Consider the following 25,143-nt stretch of genomic DNA (forward strand, 5'->3'; position numbering starts at 1 on the left):
CTCCCAAGTCTTCCCCTTCTGACAACGGCATGTCTTGGGTCAGCGTGCGGAACAGGGTGGCACGGGCCAGTCGGCAGGGTCCCTCCAGAGGACGCATGCCAAAGTGATCAAAGGCCAAAGGACACGGTAGGCACCAAGCTGCCTCCATCGCTGATGTATATCCTGCGGACACACCTAGACATAGTAGTAGAGCACGGATGGCTAAGAAGATCGACGGTCACTGAGAGGGATACTGAGGGTGGGGGGCTGGCACCATTTGGGGCTAGGAACAGTTGGGGTCGCTACTGTACGAGTACACCATTAAACAGATTTTGCACTCGAGACATGTGAAGCCTCGGTCATATAGAATAGTTTTTTTACAGTGCAGAAGGAGACCATTTGTCCCATCAAGTCTGCACCAGCCCACAGGTGAGGTCGACTTCCGGTGACGGCGGGCGGGAGGCAGCCACACAATGGAGGGCTCCCGCTCGGGAATAGAAATTTTGGGGTTTTAACGCCCGGTCCCAGGGTCAACGGAGGCTGAAGAAGCTGTAAGAAGGCACAGGAAGGAGAAATGTCCAACCTTTGGGGGGGGGGGGGGGGGGGGGGGGGGGGGCGTGAAAAAGGGAGTTAATGAAAGTCTGCTGGTGAGTGGAAAAGTCAGCACAGGAACTGTAAGGAAGGCGGAGGCTGGAGCACCAGGGGAGGTTGCATCGCTCACAGCAGAAGAAATGACCAAAGTGATGGTTGTGGAACTTGAAAAACAGTTCACAAAGCACATGGAAGCGATGAAGGAGATGGGGGTGGTATTGAAAGTGCTGGTGGAGGAGACGATTGCCCCGGTGAGGGCAGCGGTATCAAGCGCAGCAGCGGAGGTACAGGAGCAAGGTGAGACACTGCAGGAAGTGGAAGAGGTATTATCGCAGCACAGTGATCAACTCATCTTGATGGGGAAGGAGTTGTGGAAGGTGACTTGAGACCAACAAGGGTCTGCAAGGCAAAATGGAAGACCTGGAAAACAGATCCAGGCAGCAGAATCTGAGGATTGTGGGTCTGCCCGAAGCGATGGAAGGCCCGAGGCCGACGGAGTATGTTGCCACGATGTTGGCGGAGCTATTGGGGGAGGGGGCGATCCCCCTTGATACGAACTGGATCGAGCTCATCAGTAGTGGAGGCATAGACCAAAGGCGAGTGAGCCGCCAAGAGTAGTAACTGTGTTTCCGTAGTTACAGCGTGAAGGAGAAGGTCCTGTGCTGGGCAAACCAGAAGCGGGTGGTGCAGTGGGCTGGAGCTGGTATACGCTTATACCAGGACTTTACGGTGGAGCTAGCGAGGAGGCGGGCTGCCTTCAGCCGGGTGAAGAAGGCACTGTACATCAGCAAGGTGCAGTGTGGCATAGTATATCCAGCTAAGTTGAGGGTGACCTGCAAATCTTGAGGACTTTTATTTTGAGATGGCGGAAGCAACGGAGGAGTTTGCAAAGGCAGAAGGACTGTGGCAGAATTGAGAAATGGGACTGAGAGTGGGATGTAGCCTCATGTAACTTTATTTTTTCACTGCGTGTTGATGTATGTACTGAACGAGTCAGCGCTGTATATTTGGACAAGGGAAGAGTTGGGACTTTCATTTGCAATGATAGTTCTTTGAGGCTTAGGTGTTATGCTAGGGTTGTGTGCTAAAGCAGATTTCTTGGTTTTCCTGGGACCAGGCAAGGGGAAAGGAGACGCGGGCGGGGGCCTCCACGCTGGCCAGTTTAAGCCGGCCAGTGAACGGGAGTGAGGTGGGGGGAGGGGCTGCGGCCATCGGAGCCTGGTAGAACAGGTTTCGGTGAGTCTAGTCGGGGTGAAAAGTTGGGGGAAGGAACCGAGGCTAGGGGAGGAGTTTACAAGAGGAAGTGGAGGGGAGGAGTCTACAATTCATGAGTTCCATTCACAGCACTCTTTCGGGATTGGATGGCATTGAATATTTGGGGGGGGGGGTTTGGACTATGTCAATGGTGACCAGGGGCAATTCCTGATTTTCTTTTTCCCTCCTTGGGAGGTTTAGTTTTAATTGATGCTTATGTTGTCAGGTGAGCCATTATTTGGGGGGTGGTGGGAGGATGGGATCGTTGTTATTAATAAGGGGATTGACATCATATTCGTTACTGTTTACTGTTTGTTGGTGGGGGGGTAAATACTGAAGAAAATGTGAAAATGGGGAATAAAAATATTTTTCAAAAACTGCCTGCACCGGCCCTTGGAAAGAGCACCCAACTTAAGCCCACGCCTCCACCCTATCCCAGTAACCCCACCTAACCTTTTAGATACTAAGGGGCAATTTAGCATGGCCAATCCACCGAACCTGTACATCTTCGGACTATGGGAGGAAACATAAGAACTAGGAGCAGGAGTAGGCCATCTGGCCCCTCGAGCCTGCTCCGCCATTCAATGAGATCATGGCTGATCTTTTGTGGACTCGGCTCCACTTTCCGGCCTGAACACCATAACCCTTAATCCCTTTATTCTACAAAAAACTATCTATCTTTACCTTAAAAACATTTAATGAAGGACCCTCTACTGCTTCACTGGGCAAGGAATTCCATAGATTCACAACCGTTTGGGTGAAGAAGTTCCTCCTAAACTCAGTCCTAAATCTACTTCCCCTTATTTTGATGCTATGCCCCCTAGTTCTGCTTTCACCCGCCAGAGGAAACAACCTGCCCACATCTATCCTATCTATTCCCTTCATAATTTTATATGTTTTTATAAGATCCCCCCTCATCCTTCTAAATTCCAACGAGTACAGTCCCAGACTACTCAACCTCTCCTCGTAATCCAACCCCTTCAACTCTGGGATTAACCGAGTGAATCTCCTCTGCACACCCTCCAGTGCCAGTACATCCTTTCTCAAGTAAGTAGACCAAAACTGAACACAATACTCCAGGTGTGGCCTCATTAACACCTTATACAATTGCAGCATAACCTCCCTAGTCTTAAACTCCATCCTTCTAGCAATGAAGGACAAAATTCCATTTGCCTTCTTAATCACCTGTTGCACCTGTAAACCAACTTTTTGCGACTCATGCACTAGCACAGCCAGGTCTCTCTGCACAGCAGCATGTTTTAATATTTTATCATTTAAATAATAATCCCGTTTGCTGTTATTCCTACCAAAATGGATAACCTCACATTTGTCAACATTGTATTCCATCTGCCAGACCCTAGCCCATTCACTTAACCTATCCAAATCCCTCTGCAGACTTCCAGTATCCTCTGCACTTTTCGCCTTACCACTCATCTTAGTGTCGTCTGCAAACTTGGACATTGCCCTTGGTCCCCAACTCCAAATCATCAATGTAAATTGTGAACAATTGTGGGCCCAACACGGATCCCTGAGGGACACCACTAGCTACTGATTGCCAACCAGAGAAACACCCATTAATCCCCACTCTTTGCTTTCTGTTAATTAACCAATTCTCTATCCATGCTACTACTTGACCCTTAATGCCATGCATCTTTATCTTGAGCAGCAACCTTTTGTGTGGCACCTTGTCAAAGGCTTTCTGGAAATCCAGATATACCACATCCATTGGCTACCCATTATCTACCGCACTGATAATATCCTCAAAAAATTCCGTTAAATTAGTTATGCACGACCTGCCCTTTATGAACCCATGCTGTGTCTGCCCAATGGGACAATTTCTATCCAGATGCCTCGCTATTTCTTCCTTGATGATAGATTCCAGCATCTTCCCTGCTACCGAAGTTAAGCTCACTGGCCGATAATTACCCACTCTCTGCCTACCTCCTTTTTTAAACAGTGGTGTCACGTTTGCTAATTTCCAATCTGCCGGGACCACCCCAGAGTCTAGTGAATTTTGGTAAATTATCACAAGTGCATTTGCAATTTCCCTAGCCATCTCTTTTCGCACTCTGGGATGCATTCCATCAGGGCCAGGAGACTTGTCTACCTTTAGCCCATTAGCTTGCCCATCACTACCTCCATAGTGATAACTATCCTCTCAAGGTCCTCACCTGTCATAGCCTCATTTCCATCAGTCACTGGCGTGTTATTTGTGTCTTCCACTGTGAAGACCGACCCAAAAAACCTGTTCAGTTCCTCAGCCATTTCCTCATCTCCCATCATTAAAACTCCCTTCTCATCCTCTGAAGGACCAATATTTACCTTAGCCTCTCTTTTTTGTTTTATATATTTGTAGAAGCTTTTACTATCTTTTTATATTCTGAGCAAGTTTACTCTCATAATCTATCTTACTCTTTATAGCTTTTTAGTAGCTTTCTGTTGCCCCCTAAAGATTTCCCAGTCCTCTAGTCTCCCACTAATCTTTGCCACTTTGTGTGCTTTTTCCTTCAATTTGATACTCTCCTTTATTTCCTTAGATATCCACGGTCGATTTTCCCTCTTTCTACTGTCTTTCCTTTTTGTTGGTATAAACCTTTGCTGAGCACTGTGAAAAATCGCTTGGAAGGTTCTCCACTGTTCCTCAACTGTTCCACCATAAAGTCTTTGCTCCCAGTCTAGCTTAGCTAGTTCTTCTCTCATCCAGAGCACCCGGAGAAAACCCACGTAGTCATGGGGAGAAACCCTTCCTATTGATGAAGGGCACTCCCGGACCGCCCAGTGCATGCAAGGCGACATGCATGCCATCTATTAGCCGCTGGACCTGGGGCATCCCTGCGATAGTGGACTATCCTTCTGCCCCAGCGTCCTTTTGGGCTTGGTACAGGTCAAAGCTTATAGTCAGCTGCCTGGGCAAAAGGAGCATCTGTGATCTCATGGATGTACTTGTGGGCTGTTGGTTAGGATATGCTGCACAATTCCCACTCGAGGCCTGGAATGATCCCGAGATCTGGAAGTTAAGGGAGGTCACCGGGAGCAGTTATCCTCCTCCATGTGGTGCCAAGTCCACAAGGACATGGCACAAGTGCTGCACCATTGCCTTGTTGAGGCAGAGCGTCCTACTGCACATGCTGTCCGTCATATGTTCAAAGGACCAGGGCACCTTGGTCCTTTACACCTTGGGCTGTCGCCAGCCTGACCCTCTGGGTCCCTCCCTGACCTGATGGGCAACCGGTTCCTCAGGGTGTAGGGCAGGGCCCTGCACATGGGCTGCCGATGCAAGCCACTCTCGACGCTGCTGCTGCTGCCTTCTCTGTCCTCTTACCACCTGGCCTGCCAGCAGCACCCAGATTGCAGCCTCTGTGGGGTACACAATATCATCCATCATTCTGTCTGTAAAGAATTGGAGAGGGTGTGGGTATACACTCAGCTATGGCTTCCACCCCAGACTTGTGGGTTCCCCAGACCTCTCCACCCTCACATCCCCTGCCATCCCTTGTGGTGGCAGCCAACTTGCCCTGCACACGGACCCCCAGCCACAGCAAGGGACCCTTGGGCACTGGTATCCAGACACTTGCTGAGAACGTTCCCTGGGCCAGGCGCCTGTTACCTCTCCAGTCCACAAACCCACTCTCTGGTTGCAGGGATGTTGACAGTGCTGTGGCCCAGACCTTGGTTGTTCGAATGTTGGCTGCTGCCAATGTGGTGTTGCTGCCTCCGGGGGTCGGGCAGTGTCCAGGGCTCACGGGTTGATTGGGATGCAAGGCTTTACCAAGGCCTGCTTCATGGCATGTGTACCCACTGGGGTCCCCTTGGGAGCTGTAAAGTGTTCGCCTTGCTAGAGTTGCAAATTCCCCATTAGCAATGTCCTGCAGCTGTGCGGCCAACAGCCACCACGGTCAGTTGGAGTTAAAGTGATCATCATCCCCACCCACCGCCGAGCACTGGGGCAGCGGCCTCGACTCCCGGGCTGACTGCCCAATTGCGAAGACGGCTACTCACTTCTCGCATCCCAACAGCAGTCACTCTGCCAGCTTCATGTTTTTAAAGAGGTGTACTAAACGGCGCCCACATGACCACTCACTGGGCAGGTGGTTGGATCACGGGTAGCCGTTCGATAGGGGTTCCTTCTGTCAATGGGTTGGAAATCAGTCCAAATTGGTGGTGATTGGTTTCTCGCCACGGCTCTGGCAGGATCCTCATTCCACCATCGGGAGCGGGCCAGTTAAATTGGAAACTGATCAGCGTCCAATGTGGTTCCCGATTTGGCGCCTCCTGCTCCCACCCGGCACAACGTGGCTGGTAGATCGTGCCCCATATCTCAGGTCTGTTCTTCAGTCAGCTCTTTTCTCGGGTTTACAATATTGTTGCCATTCATTGGGGTGGGGAGCTGCAAGGATATCATTCGGAATGTTTCTTCCTGAGCTAAGGAAGGAAAAGTCAGTTAATAATCTTACTCTTGACTGCTTGTGAGACAAAAGCAGAACACTGGGTGCTGTAAATCTGAAATAAAGATAGGATTTACTCCGAGAGAATGTTACTGTTTCAGGTCTGTGATATTCCCCAGTTGTAAGATCACAATCCCGAAACGTTAACTTTGCTATTCAGTGAACCCTGCCAGAAAGTGCATGTCTAAGGCTGCCAGATGATATCATTGAGCTCAGCTGTGATGCTTTCATGGTCATATATTCTGACATTTGCATGGGCTCACACATGAAAATTGGTCCCTTGGTGAGCTATCGAATGACTGTTGGCATATGTGCAGTCATAATCCACACAAATTTGCCTCTGCAAGTGAGAAAAGGGGAAAGGTGAAGAAAATAGGAGATTTAAAAAGTACTGTACACGTAGGTATTCCACATTTGTTACTTGGTGTAACAAATTCAGGACTATATTCTTATATTGAGATCCTGTTCTTGTGGAAAAACTTCTACTCTAGAATGTTATACAGCATGGGAAGCTGAAATCATAATTGAGTGTTATGTACATTTACTTTTCAGTTGAGCTTAAGTTCAGCAGTGTACTGTTTTTAACAATTCTTTAAGGAAACGTTATTTAGCTTGTAAGGTTCAGTTGGTAAATGAAACATCATTTTGGAACTGAGTCTTGTAAACTGGAATAGCCTCAGATTCAATCTGTGACTCTGAGAGATGTTAATTTAGACGAGGCTGGTATAAAAATGCTGGAATTGGTGTCGGCACTTCTTCAGAAAATTAGAAAATGATAATAGGTGTGCGGGAAGAGAACAGTTTATATTGTAACATGCTAAATTGCTGATGATTTTTCAGGTTCGTCCGAAGCCAGTGATGCCAAATAGTATTCCTATTGCACCTGCACCTGTGTTTCCTACATCACAATTAATCCAGCGACCTGTGATGCTGACAAAATTCACACACACCTCTCAGCCATCAACTGCAAATTCCATTCATCAGGCTAGGATTATGAATGGACAACCAGCAGCTGTCACCAAAACTTTACCAACTGCACAGCTGACGAGCATCGTCATAGCAACCCCAAGTTCTAAAGTGGTTGGTTCCCAACAGCTGAAGCACAGCAAAGCAAATCTGGAGAACAAGGTATTAATGCCATAATGTCTTTTTCTTTTCTTAGCAGGCGCAAACTGGTATCTAGGCTGAACTCACCTTTGTAGCATTGATTTTGTAGGTAACACTTGAAATTAGGCAAAATAAATATTTGGGAAAATAAAAATGCATTAATTCTGGCCAGTTGTGAGTCTGACTACTTGAATGGAGCCACTTAAACTCTCAGCCACCAGCAAAGTCTTGGAAAGTGTCATTGACAGTGATGTTGAACTGCACCAGTTTACCGGTAATCTGCTTACCACTGCTCAGTTTGAGTTCCAGCGGGCCACGTGGCTCCTGAACACATTACAACCTTTATCCAAACATGGACAGTGGAACTGAGTTCCAAAGGTAAGGTGGGGCGACAAAGTATCACAGTGGTTAGCATTATTGCTTCACAGCGCCAGTGACCCGGATTCGATTCCCGGCTTGGGTCACTGTCTGTGCAGAGTCTGCGCGTTATCCCCGTGTCTGCGTGGGTTTCCTTCTGGTGCTCCGGTTTCCACCCGCATGTCCCGAAAGATGTGCTTGTTAGGTGAATTGGTCATTCTGAATTTCCGAACAGGCGCTGGAGTATGGCAACTGGGGGTTTTCACAGTAGCTTCATTGCAGTGTTAATGTAAGCCTATTTGTGACACTAATAAAGAATATTATTATTATTAAGAACGAGTGCCCTTGTCACCAAGGCAGCATTTGATTGAGGAGAACATCAAGAAGCCCTTAGAAAATTGAAGTCATTGGGAATCAGCGGCGGAAAAGCTCTCCAATAGCTGTTTAGCACAGAGCTAAATCGCTGGCTTTGAAAGCAGGCCAGCAGCACCGTTCGATTCCCGTAACAGCCTCCCCGAACAGGTGCCGGAATGTGGCGACTAGGGGCTTTTCACAGTAACTTCATTTGAAGCCTACTCGTGACAAGCGATTTTCATTTCATTTCATTTTCATATTATCCAACACAAAGCCTTTCCATTATCTTCAAGGCAGAAGTCAAGAGTGTAATTTATTTCCGAAATTCAATGCCATCCACAACAAAACAGTCCGCTTTTTATTAGTACCCCCATCTTAGTACGATCTTAAACATTCACTCCATTCCTTATCAACTCACTATAACTGCGGTGTGCAAGACACTCTGCAGTATTCTCCAAGACTTTTTCTAAATGTGTTCCCGAAACTGCAGTTCCTGCTTCCTAGAAGGATAAAGGTAGCATGCACGTAGCAACATCACCATCTGTAAGTGAGACTTGGAAATGTAGCGCTGTTTATGCAGTGTCACTGGGTTAAAATCCTGAAACATCATTGTGAATAGCCCTGTTGGAAGTACCTTCTTCACATTGACTGCGGGGATTCAAGAAGTTGGCTCACCAGCACTGATCAGCAATAAATGCTGGCAATTCCTACCTCCAACAAATGAACAAAAAGGTTTATTTGCAAACCTTATTTTGGCAATTCCAGCCAAATGTGACCATCAACTAAGACTAGTCATCTAGTTTATATAAAGATTATTAAATAAAAAACGCTCTTAGTGTATTACTTTAACTCTGGTGATGTTACACAATTAGGTGTTAATTTCAGACCATTATACATGCTCGTAGAATGCAATCAGCTGGCATCACGGTAGCATTATGGATAGCACAATCGCTTCACAGCTCCAGGGTCCCAGGTTCGATTCCGGCTTGGGTCATAGTCTGTGCGGAGTCTGCACATCCTCCCCGTGTGTGCGTGGGTTTCCTCCGGGTGCTCCGGTTTCCTCCCACAGTCCAAAGATGTGCAGGTTAGGTGGATTGGCCATGATAAATTGCCCTTAGTGTTGGGTGGGGTTACTGGGTTATGGGGCTAGGGTGGAGGTGTTGACCTTGGGTAGGGTGCTCTTTCCAAGAGCCGGTGCAGACTCGACGGGCCGAATGGCCTCCTTCTGCACTGTAAATTCTATGAAAAACCTTCCTGCAGCAATGTGAAACATCACCAGGATTTAATGGTGCAGGTGGATATTTGAGTTTCTGACCTGACTCCTAAGTTAACTGATCTGATAACTTTATTTAATTTGGTTTGAGCTCATATTTGCAATGCAAGTCTTTTCTTAAATTTTGTAATTAATCCTGCACCTGTCATCTGTTAATTTTGCAAGTTAATACAGTCATTAGTACTGTTCTGCAGTTTTAAAGTTCTGAAAAACAAATACTGAAACCATGACACTAATTGTAGTCACTGTGGTTTTTGGTTTTCTCCAAGTCTATGTAATGCTTAATATGATCAAGATTTTGTAGTCAGGGGAAAAACAAGGGCATTTACCACTGAACAGTCTTATTGTGAGGTTTAGCAATTTCTCCAATGAGGATTTCCCCTCATCGTTCAGTGGTATGGCAAATGATTGCCAGCATTTTTTACTGGGAAATCACAATATATAGAGTAGAAGTAATGTAATCTGACTGTTCAAGCAACCAATCACAACATTTCAACAAACACTCAAACAGGAAACTAAAGTCACTAAAATAAAAATCATGTAAAAAAAATTTTACATCCTGCAAATTAAAGACATGCAAATAGGATGAAGGTAGAAGATAAAATATGATCTGTGGGATTCTCCGTCGGCGGGAACCTCCGCTTCGCTGGCATTGCACTCACCCCCACGGGTTTCCCAACAACGGGAGGCGGTCACAATGGAAAACCCCATTGGTCGGCTGCGGGAACGGAAAATTCCTCTGCCTGCGGGGGCGTGCCAAGCCAGGGGCTGGCAGGGGACAGAGAATCCCGCCAGATAACTTTTTAAAAGGTTGCTCAAAATGTGTAGCATAAAGCGTCTATCGATCATTTGACAGTAGGCCACAATTACAAAAGATCTTTAAAAACCCAGTTACACCTGATCAGACAAGTTGTAACTTTTGATGCTTTTCAAATTACAAAGTGGGGGCAGGAAAGTTGAAGTTTTCACTGATTTCAGTGGGGAGACCACAGTGCAGTCTTAATTGGAAGCTTAAGTGACAGACTAACTGCAATTTCTGTAATAGTCTGCACATGCCTGACATCCTGAAGTTGCGATCAGTTTCAGATAGTTGTCAACTCCACCTGAAAGACACAAAACGATACCAACGTGCATGTTTTATAAGTTATCATTAGTTGTGACAGGGTGATATCTACAATTTGTTTTTACATTTTAGGAAACAAAAGTATTGACTGGTAGGACAATGGGTGGCCTTATTCTTCAGGTGGTTTTATTCTTAAGCATGGTAACACACCTAGGAGTTTGATCAAATTTAGTTTTCCTATTTTCTATATTTTAATTTATATCAATTCAGATGGTCTGAGCAAGAACTTCATACCTCAGATATATGCTTTTGGATTGGATTTGTTTATTGTCACCTGTATCCAGGTACAGTGAAAAGTATTGTTCTGCATTCAGACAGATCATTCCATACATGAAAAACAAATGCAGAGGGCAAACATAAAATACACAATGTAAATACATAGACACAGGCATCAGGTGAAGCTTACAGGAATGTATGAGTAGAGAAGATGTGTGCAGCTATCAGATCAGTCCATAAGAGGGTCGTTTCGGAATCTGGCAACAGCGGGAATAAGCTGTTTAGGAATCTGTTAGTGCATGTTCAGACTTTTGTATCTCCTGCTCGATGCAAGAAGTTGGAAGAGTGGAAAAGTTGGGTGGGAGGTATCCTTGAATATTCTGCCTGCTTTCCCAAGGCAGCGGGAGGTGTAGACAGAGTCAATGGATGGGAGGCGGGTATGTGTGATGGACTGGGCATCAGTGTTCACGACTCTCTGTAGCTTCTTACATATTTCACATTGCTGGAATATTAAGTAATTAGCTGCTCACGTGTATTTTTCCATGTTATACTAGACTATCAAACTTCAGGTAGAGTGGGAAGAAAGACCGAATGACAGTTGTCCGAATTCTCCAGTTCCACCGAAACCCAAAAGAGAAGAGAACCCAGAGGTATTGTAATACTGTGGTTGATGATTCAATTCCTAGTTGCTGATTATTTAATTAGAACTTAAAATAGAACAAAACTGATGTACTTGAGTAATCTTCCAGTATATGTAAAATAATTATTCTAAAATCTATGTGACATGTATGAATACGGATATTATACGGTGTAGAGCAACTGGGACTGATTTCACTGTCTGAAGGGTAGTGGAAACAGATTGAGAAATAACTTTGTAACGGAAATTGAATATACTGTAGAGTTGGAAAGAAAAACATTGCAGGGCTTTGGGAAAGCAATAGGGGGAGTCGTTCTAATTGAATAGTTCTTTCAGAGAACCTTTCCCAGGCAAGATGGGCCAAATAGCCTCCATCTGAGTTATGAGTCGATGCTGCAGCTTGGGCATTGGATGGTAATATGTGGTCATACAAGTATTTTTGCAGCACTCCAAATATGTAGCATTTGTTATGTTGAGAGTGAAATGTGAATCACAGCAACCAATGAAGGACTGGTCATCCATGAAATGCTGTCATTCTGTTGCAAGAATGCATTGCAGATGACATTCCCTTTCAGACATTGGCTTCAGAAGACTGACAAGGATAATAAGGAAGTTTGGCCCTATATCAAGGAGAGTTCCCAGAAATAAAATTATTGTTCATATTTTAATATGGGCTTCTTGGACTTTTGTTGGAAGTTCACTCAGTTGCTTTCGCACTTCAGCCCCATTATAATAGAACACACTAATTTGCACTAGTTATGTGGTATTGTGCACACCATTTCCATCTGCATGTGTTTTCTTTTGGCCATTGCATCTGGTGTTGCAGACCATGTCATCAGTCGTGCACTTGAGTAAGTGCGTTTGTTCTATTGAAGACACAAATTGATGCCCAGACTTTTTAAACAATTACTTTGATCTTTCTTACTGTTGAAAAAGAGCTTATATTTTTTTATAGCATTGTTCATGACCTTTAAAGGTAATGAAGTACTTTTAAAGTGCACACTATTGTCATATTGAGAAATGCAGTAAATAAGTTTGGCACAGCAAGCTCCCACAAGCAACAATGAGATACTGACCTGATATAACTATATATAATTATTATTGTATCAATGCAATACAAACTTGTTCCAAAACATCTGCGGAAGTGAATTTGACAGGTAATTAATAATGAGGTCTAAGATATTTTGCAACACATTTAAAGTGGGTAATTTCCAAAAGCGAAACTGTCGCTAAACTATAATTAAAGATATATTGTACTTTTTTAAAATGCCCCCTTGTGACTTTGTAAAATGGATGTAAGAGGGTAAAACCCCATAGCAGAAACATTTACTTTTGATGTGGATAGAATGTATAGCTGAGCTGAGCAGTGAGCTAGAATTGGTTATGGAACACAGCAGTGAATTATTTAGAGTAAGGATTTGAACTTAAATGTGTATTTCACAGCACTGCATCCTTACAGTCTTAATTCTGAGCTGCTTTATTAATTTTTAAAATTATGGTCTTAAGCAAAATATATTACCATAAATGATGGCTAACACACATCAGCTTATATTTATATATCCCATGGTGCTTCATGAGAGCATTATAGAACAAAGTATGATAACAAGACACACATGGAGATTTTGGGTCAGCTGACCAGAAGCTTAGTAAAAGAGTGCGGTTTGAAGGAGTGTCTTAATGGAGTAAAGGCAAGTGGAGAGGTGCAGGAAAGGAATTCTAGAGCATGGGGCCTAGGCAACAAGTGGCATGGCCACCATTGGTGGAGGTGATGACAGATGGGGGCATGCAATGGAGAGATTTGAAATCAAGAATGAAAATCCTAAACTCAGGACTGAGAACCAATTTAGGTTAGCGAGCAGAGCGGTGATAGGTGAATGGGACTTGCTGCAAGTTGAGACTAGGTGAGTAAAGCTTTGGATGACTTCAAGTTTACAAAATGTAAAATGTAGGAGGCCAGATAAGAGTGTGCTGAAATAATCGAGTCTAGAAATGCCAACGGCATGAATGAGAATTTCACCATCAAATGAGCTAAGATGGACAAAGTTGGAAAATGTTGCTAAGTTGGAAATAGGCTATTATGACCAGAAACATTGTCTTCAGTCTCTCTGATATGTAATTGGAGGAGATTTCTGCTCATCCAGTACTGGATGTCAGAGAAGCAGTTTAATAATTTACCAATGGTGAAGGATTTGAGGGAGGTGATGGCGAGGTTGGATATTGTAAGCATTCACTTGAATAACTCTGTGGATGATGTCACCATGGAGCAGCATGTAGGTGAGAAATGGGAGAGGGCTAAGGACAGGTTCTTGGGATGACACCAGAAGTAAAAGTGTAGAAGCAGGAAGAGAAGCCTTTGCAACTGATTCTCTAACTACGATTCAATGGATAAGAATTGAATCGGATGAGAGAGGTCCAATGTGGCTGAATTACAGTGAAGAGGTGTTGGAGGAGGATGGTGTGGAGAAGACGAGGAGGAAACGTTTACTTCTGTCACTAGGATGTCATTTATGATTTTGATAAGAGCTGTTTAGATGCTTTGGCAAGGACGAAACCTGATTCAAACATAAGAGTTCTTGGAAAGATGGGAATGGGTTTTGGAAAAAACAAGGGAGGTTAGATGTGAAGGTAATCTTCAAGGGCACTGGGGTCAAAGTTTGTTTTTTTGAAGAGACTAGACTCTTTGGCGCAGAATAAAATGATCCGTATTAATTTATTAGAAATTCTGCTGCTTTTTCACGAACAGCAAATAAAAGTTGGTGTAAAAACTTGTCAATAATGTTCTTTAATTAGGTACTGTTGTATTTTTGTTTCATTTTTTGTACAGAAAGTTGCTTTCATGGTTTCTCTGGGGTTGGTTACACATGATCACCTTGAAGGTAAGAAATTAGTTTTTGCCTCTGTTAGACGTTTAGCTGCTGTTATATAAAGAGTCAAAAGGTACAAAGAGAGAACAAAGAAAAGTACAGTAAGAAGCCTTACAACACCAGGTTAAAGTCCAACATGTTTGTTTCAAACACTAGCTTTCGGAGCACTGCTCCTTCCTCAGGTGAATGAAGAGGTACATAACTCTTCATTCACCTGAGGAAGGAGCAGTGCTCCAAAAGCTAATGTTTGAAACAAACATGTTGGACTTTAACCTGGTGTTGTAAGACTTCTGACTGTGCTCACCCTAGTCCAACGCCGGCATCTCCACATCAAAGAAAAGTACAGCACAGGAACAGGCCCTTATGGCCCTCCAGGCCTGTGCCGACAATGCTGCCCATCTAAACTAAAATATTCTGCACTTCCGGGGTCCATATCCCTCCATTCCCATCCTATTCATGTATTTGTTAAATGTCGCTATCGTCCCTGCTTCCACCACCTCCAGCAGCGAGTTCCAGGCACCCACTACCCTCTGTGTAAAAAAAAAACTTGCCTCGTACACCTCCTCTAAACCTTGCCCCTCACACCTTAACCTATGCCCCCTAGTAATTGACCCCTCTACTCTGGGAAAAATCTTTGACTATCCACTCTTGTCTATGCCCCTCTTAATTTTGTAGACCTCTATCAGGTCGCCCCTCAACCTCCGTCGTTCCATTGAGAACAAACTGAGTTTATCCAACCGCTCATCATAGCTAATGCCCTCCATACCAGGCAACATCCTGATAAATCTCTTCTGCACCCTCTCTAAAGCCCCCGCATCCTTCTGGTAGTGTGGCGACCAGAATTGAACACTATACTCCAAGTGTGGCCCAACTAAGGTTCAATACTGCTGCAACATGACTTGCCAATTTTTATACTCAATGCCCCGGCCAATGAAGGCAAGCATGCCGTTTGCCTTCTTGACTACCTTCTCCACCTGTGTTGCCCCTTTCAGTGACCTGTGGATCTGTACACCTATATCTCTGTCAATACTCTTGAGGGTTCAACCATTCACTGTATATTCCCTATCTGCATTAGACATTCTAAAATGCATTACCTCACATTTGTACGGATTAAGTTTCATCTGCCATCTCTCCGCCCAAGTCTCCAAACGATCTAAATCCTGCTGTATCCTCTGACAGTCCTCATCGCTATCCGCAATTCCACCAACCTTTGTGTCATCTGCAAACTTACTAACCAGACCAGTTACATTTTCCACAAATCATTTATATATACAAATTCCTGCTCCTTTTTACATACACCTTTTATTTCACTTTCACAGACTCTGCACAAAACTCAATCTTCACATCACCTGACACAAAGGCCACCTGAAGCCCCGTTGCATGAGTGAGTTTTGATGTCTTAGAGTGGAGTACAAAAATGAATGATCCCAAAGTGGAAGACATAATAAGAGCAAATAAAGCGTTGGCCAAACTAAAAATGAAGGAGTGTGTTTTGAGGTTCCTGGTTTTAGGTGACCTCAGGCACTTGAAACTCATAGATAATAGTGATGCGTCCTATGCATTCATTAAAATTGTGTCTCTTATAGTATACTATGTTGCCTTGTTGAAAAACGGTATTTGATGGCCGTACATGATGTCTTAAATCTCTGTGAATTCTTTCAGAGGCTTCTGCTTTCAAAAAAGTTTTTCTACTGCTATGTAATGCATTTAAATGCTCAGCGAAGGCAGAGCTAATTGTAGTCCCTTCCCAAGCTGGAGGCTGGTCATCTAAATGGACAGAATTTTAGGATTTCTGCCAAACACTAATTGATAAGGACTATAGCCCCCAACCATCTGCAATGAATTCTTTGCATGTACCGCCCATACTAAAGCTGAATTTAGCTTGTAGTTTGGTCTATCTGCTAAAATTTTCAGGAGCATGATAACTATTACCACATGGTTTCTTTCTCACACACCATTACTAAATGGGCTTTCCGTAGCCATATTCATAACTGCGATATTCACATTTTCACACATATCCCCAAACACATCATTAGCAAATTCTCCCCCATTGTCCGTAAGGAATTTTGTCGGTGGGCCCATTCCTGTCCCTATCCATTTTTCCACGATTTGATCCAGAGTGACTCTTTTCTTTACTTCGTATAATTGTTGATTGACTAAATCTGGTTGCTAAATCTACAAAATGCAACATAAATATATTATTGGCTTTATCCCAGATCTTAAGGTCCATGGCCATAATGTTGTTAAAATCTCTGGCCAAACGTAGGGTTACTATCAGTTGTGCTGGTGTCCTTCTGTACTACCTACAGACTTCACAGCGATCACTAACCTGTTCGATCGGTTTAGTATAGTCTTCATCCCTTACCCCTGCATCCTTTAATAAATTTTTCAGCCTCTGAAAAAGGAAGAAGGATGTGCAAATTGCCTATGCAGTTTTTATACATCAAGCTTTTTATCAGCAAAGTCCCATTTTCAACTGCCATTAACACATCCTTAACAACTGTACTTGAAATATTATTTGTCAGTAATGGAATACAATAGTGCCCGACTGTGTAAATTGTAAGTCCACCGTCTTTCCAAAAACTATTGCCTTATCATGTTCCATATCCAGCTTCAAGTGTGCTTTCTTCATTGACGGTCTGCTCGAGGCAAAGGTATCTCATTTGATACAACATCCGTGCTAATAAAATGATTCACTCCGGCAATATTGCAAGGGCTGACCATTCTTTTCACCGACTTCAAAGTATTATCATCCCCAAACCTGAAACTTGTTGAACTTTCAAATTCCTTAACCTTGTTACGATTTTCAGCATTCAAGGAGTCCAGGTAACATATTAACCAGTCAATTCCACACACAGTAGATGTGCAGCCACTGTCTAATACAGCACAATTGAAGGATTCTGCAACCAACACCCTCATGACTGGCGTAAAACTGCTTGTTAATAGGACAATGCCTTCTTTCTGGTCACTATCTATTTCCTTTTCTGACTCTTCTGTGTCATGTGTTGCTTCAAACACTCTATTACAACGTGTTGGGCAGTTGAAAGCATAATGGTATTGAGAGTCACATCGATTTATCATACCCCGGGCATTTCTGGGGTTCATCTTTCTATTGTAGGTTCTAACTGGGTTTCTGTCTTCATAATTTCCCCGATCTCCTTCTATCGTCTTGGAACCTGTTTGTAGCCGTGCAATTTTGCCATCCTGTTAGTAGTGTATATTCCATATTCTGCTTTATTGCAGACTGACCTATTTGGGTCATTAGAGCCATCGGAATCGAATGTTTCCCCAGAAACCTTTTTAAAGCTTCTGTCATCTGATGGAATAAGGTACCCGTATCCGCAAACTGAACCCCTGTCAAAACCAGGAGCCTATCCATGTTGCTCACTCCTAGCACAGTCAAGTAATTTAAAGGCCAACACAAACTGTGGAAATTCCAGTTTGTGTTTCTGCAGCCTTTTATATAGTCTGCCAAATTTCATTATACAGTCTTCCATGAAGAAATCCTCTATTTTCCGGAACCTATCAAAGTCCAGCCATGCTTCATATGCACTTAACAAGTCATCCTTTTTATAAATTTTATCCATACAACGTAATAGAGTCTGCAGACCTTCTTCTGAGTCTAACTCTTCCAATTCCAGCTTAGAAAACACTTTGCTTCGGATTTTACTGTCATAATGTAGAGAAAGAGCCAATGCCATACCTTGTTTTCTTTTTCCCAAGGCAGTTACCTTAGTCCACATAACTACTGAACTTCTCCATTGGCCATACAATCCGCTTTCAGAAAACAAGGGCGGGGTAGTCTTATCCGGCCATCTTTATCCTAGGTTCAACCACATATCATCTTTTTTTTTTTCTTATCACTTTGGTCTGGAAAAATTGTATCTTTCAACCCTTCACATTTGCACAGCAACCATCCTCTGCTACCATTTGTTAGACGTTTTGCTACTGTTGTATAAAGAGTCAACGGTACTGCTCCTTTTTACAAACACCTTTATTTCACTTTAACAGATTCTGCACAAAACTCAATCTTCACATCACCTGACACAAAGGCCACCTGAAGCCCCATTACATATCAGTGTCAATTATTGGATACTTAGAAACAGAAAAATACAGCTCAGAACAGGCCCTTTGGCCCACGATGTTGTGCCGAACTTTTGTCCTAGATTAAGAACAAATTAATCTACACCCCATCATTCTACTGTAATCCATGTACCTATCCAATAGCCGCTTGAAGGTCCCTAATGTTTCCGCCTCAACTACTTCCACAGGCAATGCATTCCATGCCCCCACTACTCTCTGGGTAAAGAACCTACCTCTGACATCCCCCCGATATCTTCCACCATTCACCTTAAATTTATGTCCCCTTATAATGGTTTCTTCCACCCAGGGAAAAAGTCTCTGACTGTCTACTCTATCTATTCCCCTGATCATCTTATAAACTTCTATCAAGTCGCCCCTCATCCTTCTCCGTTCCAATGAGAAAAGGACGAGCACCCTCAACCTTTCCTTGTAAGACCTACTCCCCATTCCAGGTAACATCCTGGTAAATCTCTTTTGCACCTTTTCCAAAGCTTCCACATCCTTCCTAAAATGAGGCGACCAGAACTGCACACACTACTCCAAATGTGGCCTTACCACGGTTTTGTACAGCTGCATCATCACCTCACGGTTCTTAAATTCAGTCCCTCTGCTGATGAATGCTAGCACACCATAGGCCTTCTTCACTCCATCTGCCACTTCTCAGCCCAGCTCTGCATCCTATCTATGTCTCTTTGCAGCCGACAACAGCCCTCACTATCCACAACTCCACCAATCTTCGTATCGTCTGCGAATTTACTGACCCACCCTTCAACTCCCTCATCCAAGTCATTAATCAAAATCACAAACAGCAGAGGGCCCAGAACTGATCCCTGTGATAAACGATATTCAGGCTGAATATTTGCCATCCACCACCACTCTCTGACTTCTATCGGTTAGCCAGTTCGTTATCCAAATGGCCAAATTTCCCACTATCCCATGCCGCCTTACTTTCTGCATCAGCCTACCATGGGGAACCTTATCAAATGCCTTACTAAAATCCATGCACACCACATCCACTGTTTTACCTTCATCCACGTGCTTGGTCACCTAGAACATAGAACGATACAGCGCAGTACATGCCCTTCGGCCCTCAATGTTGCACCGACATGGAAAAAACTAAAGGCCATCTAACCTACACTATGCCCTTATCATCCATATGCTTATCCAATAAACTTTTAAATGCCCTCAATGTTGGCGAGTTCACTACTGTTGCAGGTAGGGCATTCCACGGCCTCACCACTCTTTGCGTAAAAAACTCACCTCTGACCTCTGTCCTATATCTATTACCCCTCAATTTAAGGCTATGTCCCCTCGTGCTAGCCACCTCCATCCGCGGGAGAATGCTCTCGCTGTCCACCCTATCTAACCCTCTGATCATTTTATATGCCTCTATTAGGTCACCTCTTAACCTTCTTCTCTCTAACGAAAACAACCTCAAGTCCATCAGCCTTTCCTCATAAGATTTTCCCTCCATACCAGGCAACATCCTGGTAAATCTCCTCTGCACCCGTTCCAAAGCTTCCACGTCCTTCCTATAATGAGGCGACCAGAACTGTACACAATACTCCAAATGTGGCCGTACTAGAGTTTTGTACAACTGCAACATGACCTCATGGCTCCGGAACTCAATCCCTCTACCAATAAAGGCCATCACACCATAGGCCTTCTTCACAACCCTATCAACCTGGGTGGGAACTTTCAGGGATCTATGTACATGGACACCGAGATCCCTCTGCTCATCCACACTACCAAGAATTTTACCATTAGCCAAATATTCCTCATTCCTGTTATTCTTTCCAAAGTGAATCACCTCACACTTCTCCACATTAAACTCCATTTGCCACCTCTCAGCCCAGCTCTGCAGCTTATCTATGTCCCTCTGTAACCTGCAACATCATTCCGCACTGTCTACAACTCCACCGACTTTAGTGTCGTCTGCAAATTTACTCACCCATCCTTCTGCACCCTCCTCTAGGTCATTTATGAAAATGACAAACAGCAACGGCCCCAGAACAGATCCTTGTGGTACGCCACTCGTAACTGAACTCCATTCTGAACATTTCCCATCAACCACCACTCTCTGTCTTCTTTCAACTAGCCAATTTCTGATCCACATCTCTAAATCACCCTCAATCCCCAGCCTCCGTATTTTCTGCAATAGCCGACCGCGGGGAACCTTATCAAACGCTTTACTGAAATCCACACCACATCAACTGCTCTACCCTCGTCCACCTGTTCAGTCACCTTCTCAAAGAACTCGATAAGGTTTGTGAGGCATGACCTACCCTTCACAAAACCATGCTGACTATCCCTAATCATATTATAAATCGTATCTTTTATAATCCTCTCCAAGACTTTACCCACCACAGACGTTAGGCTCACCGGCCTATAGTTACCGGGGTTATCTCTACTCCCCTTCTTGAACAAAGGGACCACATTTGCTATCCTCCAGTCCTCTGGCACTATTCCTGTAGCCAATGATGACCTAAAAATCAAAGCCAAAGGCTCAGCAATCTCTTCCCTGGCTTCCCAGAGAATCCTAGGATAAATCCCATCAGGCCCCGGGGACTTATCTATTTTCACCTTGTCCAGAATTGCCAGCACTTCTTCCCTACGCACCTCAATGCCATCTATTCTAATAGCCTGGGTCTCAGCATTCTCCTCCACAATATTATCTTTTTCCTGAGTGAATACTGACAAAAAGTATTCATTTAGTATCTCGCTTATCTCCTCAGCCTCCACACACAACTTCCCACCACTGTCCTTGACTGGCCCTACTCTTACCCTAGTCATTCTTTTATTCCTGACATACCTATAGAAAGCTTTTGGGTTTTCCTTGATCCTACCTGCCAAAGACTTCTCATGTCCCCTCCTTGCTTGTCTTAGCTCTCTCTTTAGATCCTTCCTCGCTTCCCTGTAACTGTCAAGCGCCCCAACTGAAACTTCACGCCTCATCTTCACATAGGCCTCCTTTTTCCTCTTAACAAAAGATTCCACTTCTTTAGTAAACCACGGTTCCCTCGCTCTACCCTTTCCTCCCTGTCTGACTGGTACGTACTGATCAAGAACACGTAATAGCTGTTCCTTGAACAAGCTCCACATATCCAGTGTGCCCAACCCTTGCAGCCTACTTCTCCAACCTACACATCCTAAGTCATGTCTAATGGCATCATAATTGCCCTTCCCCCAGCTATAACTCTTGCCCTGCGGGGTATACTTACCCCTTTCCATCACTAATGTAAAGGTCACCTAATTGTGGTCACTGTCTCCCAAAGTGTTCACCTACCTCCAGATCTAACACCTGGCCTGGTTCATTACCCAAATCCAAAGTGGCCTCACCTCTTGTTGGCCTGTCAACATATTGTGTCAGAAAACCCTCCTGCACACATTGTACAAAGAACGACCCATCCAATGTACTCGAACTATATCTTTTCCAGTCAATATTAGGAAAGTTAAAGTCTCCCATAACAACTACCCTGTTACTTTCGCTCTTTTCCAGAATCATCTTCGCCATCCTTTCCTCTACATCTCTAGAACTATTAGGTGGCCTATAGAAAACTCCCAGCAGTGTGACCTCTCCTTTCCTGTTTCTAACCTCAGCCCATACTACCTCGGAAGGAGAGTCCCCATCTTGCATCCTTTCTGCCACCGTAATACTGTCCTTGACTAGCAGCGCCACACCTCCCCCTCTTTTGCCCCCTTCTCTGACCTTACTAAAACACCTAAACCCCGGAACCTGCAACAACCATTCCTGTCCCTGCTCTATCCATGTCTCTGAAATGGCCGCAACATTGAAGTCCCAGGTACCAACCCATGCTGCCAGTTCCCCTACCTTATTTCGTATACTCCTGGCATTGAAATAGACACACTTCAAACCACCTACCTGAACATTGGCACCCTCCTGCGAAGTCAAATCTGTGCTCCTGACCCCTCTACTCTCAATCTCCCGTACCCCAAAACTACAATCCAGGTTCCCATGCCCCTGCTGAATTAGTTTAAACCCCCCCAAAGAGTACTAACAAATCTCCCCCCCAGGATATTGGTGCCCCTTAGGTTCAGATGTAGACCATCCTGTCTATAGAGGTCCCACCTTCCCCAGAAAGAGCCCCAGTTATCCAGAAATCTGAATCCCTCCCGCCTGCACCATCCCTGTAGCCATGTGTTTAATTGCTCTCTCTCCCTATTCCTCGTCTCACTATCACGTGGCACGGGCAACAACCCAGAGATAACAAACTCTGTTTGTTCTCACTCTGAGCTTCCATCCTAGCTCCCTAAAGGCCTGCCTGACATCCTTGTCCCCTTTCCTACCTATGTTGTTAGTGCCAATGTGGACTACGACTTGGGGCTGCTCCCCTTCCCCCTTAAGGACCCGAAAAACACGATCCGAGACATCACTTACCCTTGCACCCAAAGAATTCAATAAGACTTGTAAGGTAAGACCTACCCCTTACAAATCCGTGCTGACTATCCCTAATCAAGCAGTGTCTTTCCAGATGCTCAGAAATCCTATCCCTCCGTACCCTTTCCATTACTTTGCCTATCACCGAAGTCCGATGAACTGGCCTGTAATTCCCAGGGTTATCCCTATTCCCTTTTTTGAACAGGGGCACGACATTCGCCACTCTCCAATCCCCTGGTACCACCCCTGTTGACAGTGAGGACGAAAAGATCATTGCCAACGGCTCTGCAATTTCATCTCTTGCTTCCCATAGAATCCTTGGATATATCCTGTCAGGCCCGGGGGACTTGTCTATCCTCAAGTTTTTCAAAATGCCAACACATCTTCCTAACAAGTATCTCCAAGCTTACCAGTCTGTTTCACACTGTCCTCTCCAACAATATGGCCCCTCTCATTCGTAAATACTGAAGAAAAGTACTCGTTCAAGACCTCTCCTATTTCTTCTGACTCAATACACAATCTCCCGCTACTGTCCTTGATCGGACCCACCCTCGCTCTAGTCATTCTCGTATTTCTCACGTGTAAAAGGCCTTGGGGTTTTCCTTGATTCTACCCGCCAAAGATTTTTCATGCCCTCTCTTAGCTCTCCTATTCCCTTTCTTCAGTTCCCTCCTGGCTATCTTGTGTCCCTCAAGTGCTCTGTCTGAACCTTGTTTCCTCAGCCTTACATAAGTATCCTTCTCCCTCTTAATAAGACATTCAACCTCTCTTGTCAACCATGGTTTCCTCACTCGACCATCTCTTCCCTGCCTGACAGGAACATACATATCAAGGGCATATAGTATCTGTTCCTTGAACAAGTTCCACATTTCAGTTGTGTCCTGACAACCTATGTTCCCAACTTATGCACTTCAGTTCTTGTCTGACAGCATCTTATTTACCCTTCCCCCCCCCCCCCCCCCCCAATTGTTAACCTTGCCCTGTTGCACGCACCTATCCCTCTCCATTACGAAAGTGAAAGTCATAGAATTGTGGTCACTGTCTCCAAAATGCTCCCCCACTAACAAATCTATCACTTGCCCTGGTTCATTATCAAGTATCAAATCCAATATGGCCTCCCCTCTGGGTCGGACAATCTACATACTGTGTTAGAAACACTGCACAAACACCACCCCATCCAAACTATTTGATCTAAAGAGTTTCCACTCAATGTTTGGGAAGTTGAAGTCACCCATGACTACTACCCTGTGACTTCTGCACCTTTCCAAAATCTGTTTCCCAATCTGTTCCTCCACATCTCTGCTGCTATTGGGGGGCCTATAGAAAACTCCCAACAAGGTGACTGCTCCTTTCCTATTTCTGACTTCAACCCATACTACCTCAGTAGGCAGATCCTCCTCGTACTGCCTTTCTGCAGCTGTTGTACTATCTCTAATTAATAATGCAACCCCACCACCTCTTTTACCACCCTCCCTAATCTTATTGAAACATCTATAACCAGGAACCTCCAACAACCATTTCTGCCCTTCTTCTATCCAAGTTTCCGTGATGGCCACCACATCGTAGTCCCATGCCTTAAGTTCACCCACCTTATTCCTGATGCTTCTTGCGTTGAAGTATATACACTTCAACCCAACTCCGTGCCTGCAAGTACTCTCCTTTGTCAGTGTTACCTTCCCCACTGCCTCGCTACACGGTTTGATGTCCTGAACATCGGCAACCTTAGTTGCTGGACTGCAAGTCCGGTTCTCTTTCCCCTGCCAAATTAGTTTAAACCCTCCTGAAGACTACTAGAAAACCTCCCTCCCAGGATATTGGTGCCCCTCTGGTTCAGATGCAACCCGTCCTGCTTGTACAGGTCCCACCTTCCCCAGAATGCGCTCCAATTATCCAAATACCTGAAGCCCTTCCTCCTACACCATTCCTGCCGCCACGTGTTGAATTGCACTCTCTCCCTATTCCTAGCCTCGCTATCACATGGCACCGGCAACAAACCAGAGATGACAACTCTGTCTCCCCTGGCTTTTAACTCCCAGCCTAACTCCCTAAACTCGTTTATTACATCCACACCCCTTTTCCTACCTACGTCGTTGGTACCAATGTGCACCACGACTTCTGGCTGCTCGCCCTCCCCTTTAAGGATCCTGAAGACATGATCCAAGACATCCCTGGCTCTGGCACCTTGGAGGCAACATACCTTCTGGGAGTCTCGCTCGCGACCCCAGAATCTCCTATCTATTCCCCTAACCATTGCGTCTCCTATCATTGCTTTTCTATTCTCTTCCTTCCCCCCCCCCCCCCCCCCTTCCCTTCTGAGCCCCAGAGCCAGACTCAGTGCCAGAGACCTGGCCGCTAGGGCCTTCTCCCAGTAGGTCATTCTCTCTTTTCTCTTTCCCCCCCCCCCCCCTCAACCTCCTCAAATGCGCAAACACGTGAGCCCACTTGACTGGGCCATTCAGCC

The 25,143-nt window shown here is 44.8% G+C and overlaps 1 protein-coding gene across 5 annotated transcripts in view; it reads left to right on the plus strand.

Annotated features, from left to right (window-relative positions):
• Window positions 1-25,143, plus strand: part of LOC119971619 (PHD finger protein 21A-like) — a 502,987-nt gene that overhangs the window by 408,926 nt on the left and 68,918 nt on the right. For all 5 annotated transcript variants that reach the window (XM_038807414.1, XM_038807416.1, XM_038807417.1 and 2 more), the window contains exons 7-9: window positions 7,110-7,397; window positions 11,254-11,349; window positions 14,161-14,212. In XM_038807414.1, coding sequence (XP_038663342.1) covers window positions 7,110-7,397; window positions 11,254-11,349; window positions 14,161-14,212 — 436 coding nt within the window. The remainder of the gene's footprint in view (window positions 1-7,109; window positions 7,398-11,253; window positions 11,350-14,160; window positions 14,213-25,143) is intronic.

This window comes from Scyliorhinus canicula, chromosome 9, assembly GCF_902713615.1.
Source record: "Scyliorhinus canicula chromosome 9, sScyCan1.1, whole genome shotgun sequence".
NCBI classification, from domain to species: Eukaryota; Metazoa; Chordata; class Chondrichthyes; order Carcharhiniformes; family Scyliorhinidae; genus Scyliorhinus; species Scyliorhinus canicula.